Source organism: Anolis sagrei, chromosome 4, assembly GCF_037176765.1.
Source record: "Anolis sagrei isolate rAnoSag1 chromosome 4, rAnoSag1.mat, whole genome shotgun sequence".
Lineage (NCBI taxonomy): Eukaryota > Metazoa > Chordata > Lepidosauria > Squamata > Dactyloidae > Anolis > Anolis sagrei.
Genome location: NC_090024.1, coordinates 54,455,404 through 54,471,363, shown reverse-complemented (window position 1 = coordinate 54,471,363; position 15,960 = coordinate 54,455,404). Strand labels below are relative to the sequence as shown.

At 38.7% G+C, this 15,960-nt stretch overlaps 1 protein-coding gene across 6 annotated transcripts in view; it reads left to right on the top strand.

Annotated features, from left to right (window-relative positions):
* Positions 1 to 15,960, top strand: part of ASXL3 (ASXL transcriptional regulator 3) — a 145,902-nt gene that overhangs the window by 65,583 nt on the left and 64,359 nt on the right. For all 6 annotated transcript variants that reach the window (XM_060775237.2, XM_060775235.2, XM_060775236.2 and 3 more), the window contains 2 exons: positions 6,702 to 6,810; positions 8,061 to 8,172. In XM_060775237.2, coding sequence (XP_060631220.2) covers positions 6,702 to 6,810; positions 8,061 to 8,172 — 221 coding nt within the window. The remainder of the gene's footprint in view (positions 1 to 6,701; positions 6,811 to 8,060; positions 8,173 to 15,960) is intronic.

Genomic DNA, 15,960 nt, shown 5'->3' with positions numbered 1-15,960 from the left:
GGTTCAATCCTTATTCAACTCACTGGGTGATCTTGGAAAAGTCACATTTCTTCAGCCTGAGAAGAAAACCATGAAAAAACTTGCCAAGAAAACACCATAATAGATTTTAGAGTCACCATGAATTGGGAATTACATAAAAGCATGCAACAATAACAGAAATCCATTGATACATGTCTACAGTTCTGTCTTCCCCAAACAAAATAATTTCTCTTTGAATTATTTCCCCATAGTAAAACTCAAGCTATATGTTTGTGTGGGCAAGAAACTTTAAAATATTTAATTGGGTTAGCATAAAATGTTTTATTTAATGTTGAAAGCCTTTTTTAAGGTTAATTAATGCACAGTTATCCTAACAGTGGCATCCGAGGCATGTTTAATAGGACCCCACAGTGTTCAGTGGAATGTAGTTCTTTAGTATTTTCTAAACATATATACTTGTCTGTAAGCCTCATTCAATAAACAGGGCCTCTAATTAAGGGGCTGTCCTAAATACTCTAATAACATCATATCCTGCTTGATCTTGGAAGCTAAGTAGAGCAAGCTCCGCTTAGAAGTTAGATGAGAGAACACCCATGAATACCAGGTGCTGTAGGTTAGATTTCAGAGGAAGTAACTGTCAAAACCACCTTATAGTATCCCTGGCCTAAGAAAACCCATGAAATACATGGGGTCACCAAGAGTTGATAAGCAACTTGAAGACATGTACATAGCACACACTGAATGTTAGCCATAAAGTTGTACAGAATCAAACAGCAACATTTATTTTGTGCTGGAGAACCGCAGGTTCTTTGTAGCGGAAGTTTATTATCCAGTTAATTAAAATACTTTTAAAAATGTTCAATAGATGCTCAATAGACAAAACAAGAATGTTGTAATTGAAATAGTCTAGCAATTTTGAATTGTATGCATTTCATTACATTTTATTTTATTTATTTTTTTGCATTATGTAACTTAACATGTAAATAAGCTTTCGTTGTGCAAATGGTTTTCCCCTTTTAAAAAAAGGTGCAGTATAATAGAATCCTAGAAGCATGGCTCCTGCCAGCCTTCCTCTCTGTTTTGTTTTGGAAGTGTGTAATGGGCTCTAGCTTCAGAGCCCAGCAGGGGGTGCTGAGAGGTTGAAAATATTTGCACCTTTTCTTTTCAATTCTTTTGGCTTGAAATTAGTAAGGTAGCTGTTTCTAGAAATGAAGCACACATATAACTTAAAATGACAAAAATTCAGATTGAAACAGGATTAAGAAAATGTGTGCATTCCCAGTTAACACCATATTCAACACTAAGAGGAAATTCTGAAAATATTATTTAACTGGGTTTTATTTTGTTTCTTTTCTTTTTGCATTTGGTGGGGTTCTGGTACCCATTCTTCATTACAGAGAGGAAGTGTATATTAAAATGTCCAAATTTCATGGATGCTTTTTTGTATTATTGGGGGGGGGGGGTTGGGGGGGTCTGCATGGTGACAACCAATAGGATATTTGTTCAGAATTAAGAACACAGTTCCAACAGAAATTCCAATGTGGTATTACTGGTGTAAAACGGCCTTAACAAATTGATGAAGGATGATAACATAATGTCATATATAGAAATTTAGTTGTATAAATAGTCTCCTTGCCTCTAATATCTGATGAATTCAATATCAGCCCAGTAGACAACTGAAAGAATTTATATGTTGCACATATTACTAGTAGAAAAACATAAATTTGGACACTAAGATTTTAAAGTAAAAGAACGTTTTCCCAGTTTTTTGTGGCTACTATTGTAATATAATGTAGACACACTTTCATCATTCCAAAAAGGAATTAATTACAATTTAGTACCATATATACTCACGTATAAGTTGACTACATGTGTAAATCGAAGGCAGGTTTTGAGGCCAAATTATGAATTTTGATATGGCCCCATGGATAAGTGAAGGGCCATTCTGCAGGAACAGGAAAGGACCAATGCTGTCTCAGCCACCACCATTTTCCCATGTATTCAAAAAGGTTAGAAGTGGAGAGAATAGGTCAATGCTTCTTTTTCGTTCTCCTGGGACAGACTAGGCTCTTGCCTTTTGCCACTGTACTCAGAGAAGGGAATGGTTCCTATTTTAAAAACAAGAATTTAGAGAACTCACCCAGTGTGTGGGGGGAACCCACCCATTCTGGTGGCCATGTGACAAGGCTAAATGACAAGTCAATCCAGGCTTTGTGGTTAATTTTTAAACTACAATCATGGATATTTGGGGTAACTACCTACTGATACTTCAAAAATACTTGTTGATCATCAATCAAAATCCAAAGTATATATGTATATCTTTACTAGCCGAATCAAAAAGCACAAAATTGTTCATGCTACTTTGGAAGCCCATAGGCTTCTTCATTAGGCAAAGAGAAGGAATGTGACTGCATTGGAGTCTGTATCTTCATGGGGCTGAGGTTTTATTCATTCTGTATTTTTAATTTTTAAATTTGCACATTTAATAAAAAAAGAACAGTATTTTTTTAAAAAAATATTATCTGTCTGTCTGCCTGTCTTTGTCTCTTGCTCTTTATATATGTGCATGAGAGATGACCAATACATTTATTTTAAAATATTTATTTAAGAAGTTTCTAGACCAGGGGTCCTCAAACTTTTTAAACTGGGGGCCAGTTCACTGTCCCTCAGACCATTGGAGGGCTGGACTATAGGTTTTTTTTAAAAATGAATAAAAAAATTCCTATGCACATTGCACATATCTTATTTTGCTGTGTGGAAGGGCCCTTAGAGGGGGTTCTTTCTAGCCCTCTTTAGGCCATAATTCCAAGAGCACAGAATGGGAAATCTTCCTATTTCTAGTCTGAACAAAATCTGGCTACCAGTATTAAAAAAAACCTCTAAAATTGTAACTGTAAATAAAGAACAACACTCAAACACAGGGGAACTCCAGTCAAGAAACAATCAGGGCCAGCTAATCACCTCTCAACAAAGGATTCTCTCTAAAAACTGTCAGGCTATGCAATGGTAATCAAGGTGGCCAATTGAAACATTCATACCTACCTCCAACAGACAAGAGTTCTTTCTCCCACCCTGGATCTTCCACAATTTTCCCAGTTACAGGTTTTCCTCTGACATGAAGTCCAGTTGTGTCTGATTCTGGGGTGTGGTGCTCATCTGCATATCTAAGTTGAAGAGCTGGCGTTGTCCGTAGACAACTCCAAGGTCATGCTGCCGGCATGACTGCATGGCGCGCTGGGTTAGTCTCCCTTGGCTGGCTCATGCTGCCCATCGGGCCTGATGGACAGCATGAGCCTGCCAAGGAAGGAGCAGCCCCGTGCGGCCTACTCGCGCGTAAAGCGCGTAAAGCACCTCAACTCCTCCTTGCTTTCGGCCACAAAGTGGTATCATCTGCATATCTAAGGTTATTACTATTTCTTCTAGCAATTTTAACCCTAGCCTTGCATTTGTCAAGCCCCGCACATTTCATGATGTGTTCTGCATACAAGTTGAATAGATTGGGTTTATTTATTTATCATGTCAAGGGCAACCAGACAATTGTGTTACATTTGTAGCAGAACAAAACAAACAAAGAGTTGTATACCCTCACCCAATCTATTCCAGAAGCAACCGGAATAGATTGTGTGAGAGTATGCAAACCTACTGTACGCCTTTCCCAATCTTGAACCAGTCTGTTCCATGGTCAGTTCTTACTGTTGCTACTTGGTCCTTATACAGATTCCTCAGGAGAGATACAAGGTGGCTTGGTATGCTATACCACCAAGAACTTGCCACAATTTATTATGTTCCACGCAGTCAAAGGCTTTAGAATACTTAATAAAACAGAAATAGATGTTTTTTCTGAAACTCCCTGCCTTTCTCCATTATCTAGCAGACATTGGCAATTTGGTTTCTCATTCCTCTGCCTTTTCTAAACCCAGCTTGTACATCTGGCAACTCTCTCTCTCCACGTATTGCTGGAGTCTTCCTTGCAGGATCTTGAGCATTACCTTACTAGCATGAGAAATAAGGGCCACTGTATGAAAGTTTGAGCATTCTTTAGCATTTCCCTTTATTGGTATGGGGATATAAGTTGATTTTTTTCCAGTCTGATGGCCATTCTTGGGTTTTCCATATTTGCTGGCATATGGCACGCATCACCTTGACAGTATCATCTTTCAAGATTTTAAACAATTCAGCTGGGATCCTGTCGGCTCCTGCTGCCTTGTTGTTAGCAATGCTTCTTAAGGCCCATTCAACCTCACTCCTCAGGATGTCTGGTTCTAATTCACTCACCACACCATCAAAACTATCCTCGATATTATTATCCTTCCTATGCAGATCTTCTGTATAGTCTCTCCATTTTCTCTTGATCTCTTCAGCTTGTGTTAGGTCCCTGCCATCTTTGTTTTTTATCATGCCAATTTTTGCCTGTAATTTACCTCCAATGTGTCTAATTTTCTGGAAGAGATCTTTTGTCCTTTCTATTCTGTTGTCTTCTTCCACTTCCATGCATTGCTTCTTTAAAAATAGTTCCTTATCTCTTCTTGCTAACCCCTGGAATTGTGCATTTAACTGGGCATATCTCTCCTTATCACTGTTTCCTTTTGCTTTCATCCTTTCTTGGGCTACTTCCGGTGTCTCAGCAGACAACCATTTTGCCTTCTTGGTTTTCTTTTTCTTTGGGACTTACTTTGTTGTCACCTCCTTAAAAATGTCATTGTCTTCTGTCCATGGTTCTTCTGGGACTCTATTTACTAAATCTAGTCCTTTAAATCTGTTCTTCACCTCCACTGCATATTTGCTAGGAATGTTAGTAAGATCATATCTAACTGTCTGTGTGTTTTCCCTGATCTCTTTAGTCTTATTCTAAATTGAGCAATAAAAAGTTTGTGATCTGAACTACAGTCAACATGTTTTTAAATTGTTTGAATAGTGTTGATAGTTTCATTCTATTTTCGTGTTTTTCTATGTCTTTAGATTAATTAATTTTAATTTGTAAGATGCCTGGAGTCCCAATCTGGGAAAAGCCAGGGTGTAAATAAAATTAACTACCACCACCTCATTGCTGTAAGAAAGATATCTGTCTTGCATTAGAGCAAAGTAGTTCATGTAAATTTGAATCAACAGCATTGTATCTATTCATTCATTTATCTAAAATGTTTATATCAAGATGAGGAAATTGGAGGCCTTCCATACTTTGCTAGATTATAGCTTCCGTTAGTACCTGACACAAATTATTCACTCTCAATTCAGTTTTTGTCCATTTAAATGAAAAGTAGCTAACTATGTTACTGTGAGCTAAAACATTGCTAAACCCATTAATGTTATGAAATGAAACAATGGTTATTCAATTTTAACTTAGTAGTACAGTACGACCTCTATATCTGCAGTACCTATATCCAATGGTTTCATTTAATCATATCCAATAAAATAGGTTTTCTCTAGGTATTTTCTCAGTCATCCGGCATACTGCAATAGTATTCTAGGGCCAGAAACCCTTGTTTTCAATAGGTCTTGCTTCAATTTCATCCACACAATGTCTGTGTGGATATGTAACTGTACTGCAATATGAGATTTCTGAAAAGATTGTTTAACATTAACATTTAATTTAGATTAATTTCCTGCTAATTCACGACATTTCATCTGCCTACAACCACGCTTCATTGTGACTAAAGGGTTGTAATTGATACTCCTGTTTACTGAATGGAAATATTACCTTCATTTAATTCTATTCATGATATATTGGTCTGAGCACTATTTAATTAAAGCATGCATGAAAACAAGCTGCAACCTGCAGTTTCCTTTTAACCAATGTTTAATTACATATGTATTACTAGAATTGTGGTGGACAAAGAGGAGCTCTAGTGAATAAATGGTTCTTCTTCAAGAGGCATTTTTGCCCTAAACTGTGTACCCTGTGTGTGTGTGTATTTTGTAGTGGATAAGAACTCCTTTTTCTGAATGTGCAATCTGGAAGCTGTGTTCCCTACTTGTCCAATTTTGAATGCTTGAAGTCTGTTGACTTTTTAACCACTTAAACATTTCCTTTTTCTGGCACAGACTGTGTGGTTATGTAATAATTTCCTTAAATTGGGCTCTCGCTTAAGCAGCAGTCAGTTCAAATCAAAGGGACTTTCTTCCCAGAATGTGTATTTATCAAAGTTGCATATCACATAAAAGCTTGAAATTACTGCTCTTGTCTACAGGATGTGCACAATGAGTGTTTGCATTGGCTATGTTAAGGCAATGCTGCTCCTTCTAGTTCATGTTAACCTTGCAATTTTAAATGTGTTCTTCCTGGGGTTTTTTATTATTCTTTTGTTGCCTTTCCATCCTATGGGATGCAGCTGCCCTTGGACTTGGTGCAGTTTTTGATCATTCATGCGCAACAGCCACTTTGTCTGTAACATTCTGAAAATGAGGCTTAGTGGTTCTATTTGCAAAGTAATTTTACATAAATATTTGGACTGCCGTTCTTTTTCAATGTAGAGCTGTTTACTATGTGAAAATAGCATAATTATAATTTACAGACTTTTTGCCTGAAGCTGAAGGGACAGATGCATATGATTAAGTTTCAACTGGCCTGTTATTGTAATGTAGATGTTTTCAGGGTTGAGAGGTTTGCAGTTTTTTTCCCGTCTTTCTTTTTTAAGGGGACCATGAGTTTGAAAAAAAGAGGAAACAGTTTAAGAAAACCCTTCATTTCAACTAGCTTAATTTTCCCCATTTTTGTATTTCAGTGGCACTTCTCCACTAGCTTGTCTGAATGCAATGCTTCATACTAACACTCGGGTTGGTGATGGCACATTCTTCAAAATCCCTGGCAAGGCAGGACTCTACGCACTCAAAGTAAGTTATGTTTTTGCCAGTGAAAATACAGGGTCTTGTAGATATTGTACCTAAACCTTACAGAAAGTTACATGTGAATAAATTTGATTAAGGTTGATGAGCTGAAGCTTCTTTCTAAGTATGTCCAGAAATTTTATAAAACAATGTGCAGTACCAGTTTATCAACTGATAACCTCAAGAGCAATGCTGATATTATTATGACACGTTGTGTGTGTGTGTGTGTGTATGTGTGTGTGTGTGTGTGTGTGTGTGTATATATATATATATATATATATATATATATATATATATATATATATATATATATATAACATTATATCTCAAAATTATATTATGTATCAAAATTATATTATATGTTATATTTGGGGAGATCCCTATGTGTTACAGTCCCAAACTTGGGAATGATGATCCAAATAACTCCTTTATGTTGAATTAACAAAATTCCTTTCTAAAACCCTAATAAAATGTGGGAAAAGGTGAATGAAAAAGACAAAGACTGTCCATCTAGAATTTTTTTAATGTTTTATGAAGCAGGTTACAAAGTTTAGTTGAAATTTATAAATTCTGAAACTGAAATGAAAAATGAAGATGCAGTAATGGACATGGAATACAGAATTTTTTTCAGAGAGTTAAAATGATGGGCTTTTCGTTGCCAGCTAACAGAATTCAAAGCCAGTTTTCTCTCATTTGGTTAGCTTTTGATATGTTTAGCATCATCTAGAATGTAGACATTCATTGCCATGTAAATGCCAAATAGTTTTGGAATTCAGGGAATAGGTACTGAAAGGAGGATAATATAAAAATGAGATGTAGGAATTTTCTGGCAGTGTTCATGTGGAGTGACAATGCATATTTAACTAGAGAGTCTTACATTAAGTCTGCTTTATTTCATATCTGTTTGGGTAGAAATAAGCTTGTTGAAAAACTATTTGCTCATCTGAATAGGGTAGACCCATTGAAACAATGGGATTTACCAGTATATAATGTTTCATTTACTGTTCAGTGGCTGATTTACATCTACTTTAGCTAGGATCAAGAGTTGGATTCTACCCAGAAAACAAAATAAACAGAATTTTTATATATAACTTTCAAGTGGAATACTCATTGGGACTTGGCAGAATAGTTCTTTCAATCTTGCACATTGTCAGAAATCACATTTTACTCATGCAAGGCTTTCTTTTAAAAGCATAGTAGAAGCCAGATCATTTTTTAAAGTGCCAAGCCATCTGATCACATTTGTTTATATATAGAAGGAAGACTCTACATGCCCAGCAGATGGAACGTTGGATTTAAGTTGTGAATCAGAATTGGATGGCACTGAAATGACTGAGCCAAGCAATAGCAATGGAGAAGAAAATGGAGGTAGGCTTTTGCGTTGCTTTAATTCTAGTCTTAGTGGAATGTGTTTATGCTTAGTCAACTGTGCATCAGTTTTTATACTCATGTGATCCTCCAGCACCTCATATGTTTTGCTTCTTTAAAACCTGAGTTGTTATTTGTTTAAAAAACTACTGCTGTTCTCAAAATTGTTACTTATGGATTTAGAAATCATGAGAGATAATATAATGATTTTGGGTGCCAAGTCCTTTATTATTTTGTTTCTGACATTCCTAAACATTCTTTCTGAAAATGGGATATTGTGATTTCTGCCATTTCCTGCTTTCAAAAGAAAATCCAATCATTCAAAATGCCACACGTCATTCTGGTTTGCATTCATTGATGCTTTTACATTCATGGTTTGTTTCTTAAAGCTGGCAGTTGATACAACAACAACTTTATTTATATCCCACCCCATCTCCCCATGGGAACTCTGGGCGGCTCACAGACATAAAAAGGCAAATATTCAATGCCTTGTACAGTAATACATAAGAAATACAATTTAAATAAAATACAATTTAAATAGTATAAAACAAATAGTTATAAAAGCAATAAAACCATGCTATAAAACAACATTTAAGCAACAGTAGTAAAGGGGAAATGTAAAAGCCGTTTTCATAAACCATTCCATATTTCATAAGGCAAAGTATTCAATCATTCATTTCACCATACGCTTGGGAACATAGGAAGTTTTTCAATTGTTTCCTGAAAGAGGGCAGCAATGGGGTCATTCTGATGTCTTTCGGGAGAGAGTTCCAGAGGCAGGGGGCAATTGCAGAGAAGGCCCTCTCTATCGCCCCCACCAGCTGGGTTCAGGACAGGTGTGGGATTGAGACGAGGGCCTCTCCTGTTGATCGGAGTGTCCAGGCAGGTTCATATGAGGAGAGGCAGTTGGATAGGTCACCTTCATTTCTCCCAAGATCTTGTCCATGTCAGGTGAAATAGATTGAAAAGAATCCCATAAAATAGGACAAATTTTGGAAGATGTTTTTCCTTTTACCTAGAGCGCCCGTCAGCCGAAATCTAGCTAAAATATAAATAAAATATAAATGCCCGGATGTCTTGCAATCATGCGGGGAGGCTTCTCTCATGTCCCCCAAAATATAAGGTGAAGCTGTATCATTTAAGAACTCTAAACATCAGAAATTCATATGTCTCTATAAAACCTTGCACCAGGTTGGAAAATGTTGACGTATCCCATTTGTTAATAGCAGTTGATGTATGCAGGCAGAGGCAGACTAAAGGATTCTAGCTTATTTTGATACATGTTGTTCAACTGCTTTTGCTTGGCTCCTCCTACCAGTAGAATGGCTAAACAAACCAGTGTCATTCCATTTGTGTTTCTCCAGTACAGGAGTGTTCAATGATGGTTACCATCTTTAGTTTACATGTGATCCCCAGTCCCTATTTTGAGGTACTCTGTATCCACAGTACTCCCCAGAAATACATAAAAAATGACATTTGATTTGCTGCTGAATTTTATTATGCAAATGCTAAATATACCAAAGTCAATGGAGTGAAAAAAAATTACTGATTACAGTATTGACTGTTTCTTTGATTATATTTAATGTGATTGTCAATATCATGTTTAATGGTCCATATATTTATTTATTTATTTCTGTCACTTTTACCCCGCCCTTCTCACCCCCGAGGGGGGACTCAGGGCGGCTTACAGGGGAAGGCACAATTCGATGCCTTTATCACATATACATACATATATAAACAAATTAAACAATTACAAATTAAGAATTTAAAACATCAATACACATTAATACAATAACACAGCAGTAGGTTAATCCTGAGTTCAGTGTTCGAGGTTTCATAAGTCCATTCCATCTCAACAAGTTCCAGCTCGTCATTAGGTTTTTCTTTAGCTGCCCGGGTGTCCAAATGCCTGGTCCCATATCCAGGTTTTCAATTTTTTCCTAAATGAAAGAAGGGACGTTGCCGATCTAATTTCCCCGGGGAGGGAATTCCATAAGTGGGGGGCCACCACCGAGAAGGCCCTGCTCCTCGTCCCGGCCAACCTCACTTGTGATAAAGGCGGGGTCGAGAGCAGGGCCTCCCCAGAAGATCTTAGGTTCCGAGGTGGGACATAGAGGGAGATCCGTTCGGACAGATACACTGGACCGGAACCGTATAGGGTTTTATAGGTCAAAACCAGCACTTTGAATTGTGCTCGGAATTGGATCGGCAGCCAGTGGAGCTGACACAACAGGGGGGTGGTGTGCTCCCTGTATGTCGCTCCGGTGAGCAATCTGGCTGCCTCCCGTTGGACCAGTTGGAGTTTCCGAGCAGTCTTCAAAGGCAGCCCCACGTAGAGTGCGTTGCAGTAATCCAGACGGGATGTAACAAGAGCGTGGACCACCGTGGCCATGTCCGACTTCCCAAGGTACGGGCGCAGCTGGCGCACAAGTTTTAATTGTGCAAAAGCTCTCCCGGCCACCGCCGAGACCTGGGGTTCCAGGCTCAGCGATGAGTCCAGGATCACTCCCAAGCTGCGAACCTGCGTCTTCAAGGGGAGTGTAACCCCGTCTAACACAGGCTGTAACCCTATACCCTGTTCGGCCTTCCGACTGACCAGTAGGACCTCTGTCTTGTCTGGATTCAATTTCAATTTGTTAGCTCTCATCCAGTCCGACACAGCGGCTAAACACCGGTTCAAGGTCTGGACAGCCTCCTTGGTGACAGGTGAGAAGGAGTGACAGATTTGGACGTCATCTGCATAGAGATAGCATCTTAGTCCGAAACTCCGAATGATCTCTCCCAACGGCTTCATGTAGATGTTAAATAACATCGGGGACAAGATTGAACCCTGTGGGACTCCACACAACAACGGTTGTGGGGCCGAACAGGTGTCACCCAATAACACCTTCTGGGTCCGTCCCTCAAGGAAGGATCGGAGCCACCGCAAAGCAGTGCCTCCGAGCCCCATGTCCATGAGGCGGCCCAGAAGGATACCGTGATCGACGGTATCGAAGGCCGCTGAGAGGTCCAGCAGAACTAACAGGGACACACTCCCCCTGTCCAGCTCCCTGCGAAGATCATCTACCAAGGCGACCAAGGCTGTCTCAGTTCCATGTCCCGGCCTAAAGCCTGACTGTGCCGGGTCTAGATAATCAGTGTCTACCAGAAACCCCTGGAGTTGTGTTGCCACCACACGTTCCATGACTTTGCCCAAATAGGGGAGATTGGAAACTGGCCGATAGTTGTCGAATTGAGTGGGATCCAGTGATGGTCCTGAGCCGCACCCGAGAGAGAGGCCTCGGCATGGACATTGAAATCCCCCAAGACCAAAAGCCGTTGGGAGCTCAAAGCCATGTCCGAGACCACTCCCGCTAGCTCAGGTAGGGAGATTGTAGTGCAGCGGGGTGGTCGGTACACTAACAGAATCCCTATCCTGTCCCGGTCACCTATCCTAAAGCCGGCACATTCAAACGATGATGTTTGTGGGATGGGACGTCTGATCAGAGGGATAAACTGTCCCTTTTAAAATTAGAATTAGTATGTTTAAATGCCATTAATATGGTATACATTTATGAGTTATTAGTTATGAGTGGTGGTGAATTCTATTCGTTAATAGTGATTTGTGGGAATTTTAATGAATATGAGGTCAGCTTAGTCTCTTGCCACTGGCAGGTTAAAAAGAAGTAAAAATAAAAAATGCTTTAAAATTTAGACAGGGAAGCTCTGCAGCATTTTCTGACTTTATCTAATGCAGAGTCAACTTGGGTTAGCCAGTTTTGCTTCTATGTTAGGGGCCAGAATTCCCTGGATGTCATCTGGATACCCAGGAAAAACTTCTGGTTCACTTCATGGTAGGCAGCGAGTGTAGACAGCTCCTCTAACAATAGATATCTTTCAAGTCAGGCCTGTTGCCCTGCGATTTCTCCCTCTCCTGGGGCATACAGAGAAAAATCTAGCCCTTGAAATTCAGGGTCACAGCTTGTGATCTGGGAACTCTACTGTTAAGCATTAAATTTTCTCCATAACACTGACTTATTTTCCAATATGCAAATCAAGCCACTGTAGATGGCTAGATAAATGGATTTTTAAAAAATTTAAAAATGAGAATGAATGGAATATTAAGGCCCAACATGAGGTTTAGGATCATAGGAAGTTCCTATTGTGCTTTTATTTTTGCAGTCCACAGACACAAAAGAGTGAACATCAAAGTGTCTTCTGAAAAATAATGTGTAATTCTTATTTAAGTGGTCAACTTTGTGTTAAAGAACTAACAAGTTAGCCTATTTTTGGTCTATTGAGACCAAAAAGATCATACCATATAAGGAAGTATATTTTCAAACTTCCAGTCTCAGTGTAATTCTTTTCACATTATTTACAATTCAAGGTTGGAAATAAATTGTTGGCTTTGTAAAAAAAATCCCTTCTCACTTTTCTGTGTCAGTTTTTGGAAAAATGCAGTCCCCGGGTTATGGACAAGATAGGTTATGTAGGTTTGTTCTTAAGCTGAATTTGTAAATAAGTCAGTACAAGGAAATTTTTAAGTGAAACTCCAGCCATATCGTCTTGGATAGCATAGGGAATGGTTAACACGCCCATGGTGTTCATTTTGCTGTCTGTGCCCCTATTTCACCTCCCCATTTCACCTCCCTTTCTGACCCTGTGATAATTGGATTTTTTTTAAAAAAAAACTGGCTTGTTATGGAAGCAAGGATTGGTGATAAAGCTTCAGTGAAGACACCTCCCCCCACCCCAAATAACACTTTTAGGAGTGAATTTCCCTTCCTAGGGGCAGATTGCCTCTAACTTCCTGTTGTCTTACCCCCATCATTAACTATGAGTCATTTGTAACTCAGAGACTGTATCCAGAATACAAAATTCCACATTTCAGCCCTATTAAAGGTGTTCCATTTGTATTTGTAACCATAGATCCAAAGAAATACAGTTAATTTTATATTTCCAGAGAACTTTAGATATGAGCAGCAGAGCTCTTTTGAAACTGAGGGCACTGTCAAATGCAATTTGGTGATATCATTAGAGTGATTTAAATCCCCTTCCCATCATACCCAAGCCATGGATTACTGTTTAGAGCAAGGGTCCTCAAACTAAGGCCCGCCAAGGTCATTTACCTGGCCCTTGCTCAGGGTCAACCTAAGTCTGAAATGACTTGAAAGCACACAACAGCAACAAGAACAATCCCTTTCTCTTCAGTCAAAAGCAGGCCCACACTTCCAATTGAAATACTAATAAGTTTATATTTGTTAAATTTGTTCTTCATTTTAATTACTGTATTGCTTTAAAGTGTTTTTTGCACTACAAATAAGATATGTGAAGTGTGCATAGGAATTCATCATTTTTTTCTTCAAATTATATTCTGGCCCTCCAACAGTTTGAGGGAATGTGACCTGGCCCTCTCCATAAAAAGTTTGAGGACCCCTGGTTTAGAGCCTCTTTTTAGATCCTCTGGCATCTAAACAGTTTGGGGTTTGTTTGTTTTTGGGGGGTTTTTTGGTTTGTTTTTTTTTTTTTGTGTGAATGGTAGCCTATTATTCCTTCATAAGCCACCATTGATACATATCATGTTAATGTGTGGTAGAAAGACTCACCATTGAAATGAGTTGATAGTCACCTGGGGGCACATCCAGACAGCCCTTTAAAAGTGGGAGCTCCCGTATTTTCAAGTGGAGCATCCAAGATAAAAATGAATTCATTTGCCACAAAGCAGGAAAACACTGCTTTTTAGCAAATTAATTTGATAGTGGGTTTGGCGTGGGGTGAACCCACTATGGCTGCTGTCTGGACCGCCCCCTCAGAAGTCCTGGATTTCTGAGGGGGCAGTCCAGACAGCCATCTCAAGTTTTTCTGGGCTAAATCAGCCCAGAAAATGGCAAGGGCACTCCCCCAAACCCCTTTAAAAAGAAAATGACTTATGGGGCTGGCATTTCCCTACTGATGGCCCTCTCCTGCCCCCCCCCCTTCTCCTTGCATGTCATTCCTAAGCACCAGGAAAGGGCCAGCAGCAAGGCAATGCCAGCCCCGTGAGTTATTTTATTTTTAAAGGGGTTTTAAGGGGTTTGGGGGAGGGGGAGGGGGAGGGGGTAAGGTTGTCTGGGTGTTCTTCTGGAAGGTTCTTTGAACACATCTGATCACCCAGCACCAAAAGCACAGGCTTTCGGGCCAGTGTGAGGACAGAAAGCTGCCCTGACCCGGGTTTTTTAAACCTGGGTGACTGTGGACTTCTTTCTTGTCTGGAACCACCCTGGGAATAACTTGCTAATTTTAAAATCCACTCTGTATGTCTCTCCATACACCTACTGCAGAATATTGTACTGCAACATTGGTTTCCTTTAATATAAACCTGTCATCCTAAAGATAATATCCCCATTAATTTTTCTACAGGGGCACTAGAATGTTGTTAATTAAGATGTGTAGTAATGTGCACCAAATAGCTACATTATTTGTTTTAAACCCCTTGTTGGTCCCGGATGTATGCATCCATTTATACCTGTATACAATTTATTTCTTCACTTGATTTTTGTTTCTTTTTTAAAGCCCTACTCAATAGATAGAGTAAAACTGTTCTGATTTTGCTAGTGAAGCTCTAGACATTGTAAAGATTTAGGTGAATGTTTGATATATGTGTGTTGACAATGCATGGCCATTCATGTCAATATATGTGTAGATCCATGTCACCCAGAGAAAAAGTATTGAGTTTGTTTATAAGATAGTTTAACCAATGGTTTATATTTGCATTCTGTTCCCCAGGGTATCTTTTGTAGAATTGAGTGTCTCAATAATATTGTTAGATGCTTTCTGTTAGAGATAGGCAACATGTGTTAGCATAGGGAAGGAAATATTAATACGTGTTTTGTAGACAAATTTTGAAATGGCTAGAAAAATGAAAATGCATTTTTGATCATATTCCAAGCGAGTCTGCTTTGAAATTAAAAACAAGTAAGTTTGTTTTAAAGGAAGAAAGAATGGGATAATTCAAGCTTTCTGGTACACATCACACAATTTTTGCATATTCATTTGAATCTGTACCTCTATGTTTTATCCTGTTATTGGCAGACATTTCTGAGCATATAAAAAAGAGCCTGCTTGGAAGATAATGTGCTCCTGTGAATTTATAGTTTTTCCCCCTGGTATTTCTTCTATTCAGCAAATACCTAGTCTTCTAAGTAACAATTGTGTATGATAAATGACTGTGATAGCAGTTTCTTATATTCAGATTTTTCAAATGACAGCTGCTTATATCATGAATCAACTTGATGCATGAATTCATTCTTTGATCTCTGTTGAACTATTATGTTCAATGGTAATTGCTTGCAATTACATATAGATACCCTGCAATTTTAGCAGTCCAGTAAAGGTGTAATGTGGTTTTCCAGCAGATTTTGATTTGAAAGCCAGAATTTGGTTGCATGTCTCTTTCCAGCTCTTGTTTGGTGATGTTTTCTTCCTTCCTTTTAGTGTGTTCACTATGGTTCTGTGTTATGCCCCTGTCAATGCAGATTAGTTTCTGTCTGATATGCAGCCTCTCCCAAACACATTTTAAATCTATGCTTTATGAGGGATCCATAGACTACATGTAATGTAATGGTGCATAAAATGTGAAATCACGTTTATAGTCGAAGGGTTGGAAGGGGAGTTTGGTCTTGACACCAGCTCCAAATTCAGGAGGTGATTGAGAGCATGGTGTTTGTATCAGATATGTAACAGTTTTCTTAAACATAATAAAACATAAATAGAGCTTTTTAAAAAGTAAATATTATAATATTCAGTCTTTATGTTCTGAAAAAGAGCAAC